At 59.6% G+C, this 912-nt stretch overlaps 1 protein-coding gene across 1 annotated transcript; it reads right to left on the minus strand.

Annotated features, from left to right (window-relative positions):
• Window positions 1–312: 312 nt before the first annotated feature.
• LOC112455850 (ELAV-like protein 2) lies at window positions 313–678 on the minus strand (the record flags this gene model as incomplete). The annotated part of the gene is made up of 1 exon (XM_025018051.1): window positions 313–678. A coding segment is annotated over one exon (342 nt), but the record flags the coding sequence as incomplete, so codon positions are not given.
• Between the last annotated feature and the right edge of the window lie 234 nt (window positions 679–912).

The following is a 912-nucleotide window of genomic DNA, read 5'->3' on the forward strand; positions in this document are numbered from 1 at the left end:
CGCCCGAGTGAGATCGTGTATGCGCGACGGTAGACGCTGAAGGAACGGCTGCCGTTGGCCCTTGACTCCTCCATGAAGGATGCCGCCGCCGGTGCCGCCGACCCCGATGTGACTATTGATGTTATTGATGTTATTACCAATACCGCCCGGCACCTGACCAGGCCCTCGCTTGTTGTAAAGATGACCTGCCGGCACCGGTACCGGCAGCTGTACCACCGCCGCGGTACGTAGCAGCCGATGACGACGATGATGATGATAGGGCGCCGCTGCCGCCGCCGCGTCCGCCGCCGCGGCCGCGGCCGCAGCCACCGCCGCCGCTGCCGCCTGTTGCTCGTCCTACGCCGCCTTGCTCTTGTTCGTCTTGAAGCTGACTTGGAGCACGCGGTTGCCCAGGGTGTAGCCGTTCAGGCTCTGTATGGCTACCACCGCCTCCTCGTAATTGGTCATCGTCACGAACCCGAAGCCCTTGCATTTGTTCGTCTGCAGGTCGCGTATGACCTTGACCGATTGGACGGCGCCGAACGGCCCGAACAACTGCCAGAGCACGTTCTCCTCGGTCTCGGGGGCGAGATTGTACACGAAGATGCACCAGCCGGCGCCGTTCATTGTATTACCGGGCAGCATCGAGTTCGCGAGAAGGTCACCCGCCAGAGGACTGTACCTGGAACACGGTGACCGGACCGGTCATTAAACGGACATCGTCGCCCGGAGGCGGCTGGCAATGACGGCCGCGGAGGCGACGAGTGACAGGACGAACGATGCTGAAACGTTGCGTCGTTTCATCGGATACGCGAAATGGCAATTCGCGTACGTGTAATTTCAATGACATCTGATCGGCCTCTTCGAGTCGAATCAAGAATACGAAAACGTATTCCTTGGTCACGACAAGTCCACATGAAATAATAATTATCG

Source organism: Temnothorax curvispinosus, unplaced genomic scaffold, assembly GCF_003070985.1.
Source record: "Temnothorax curvispinosus isolate PA1 unplaced genomic scaffold, ASM307098v1 QBEX01006421.1, whole genome shotgun sequence".
NCBI lineage: Eukaryota > Metazoa > Arthropoda > Insecta > Hymenoptera > Formicidae > Temnothorax > Temnothorax curvispinosus.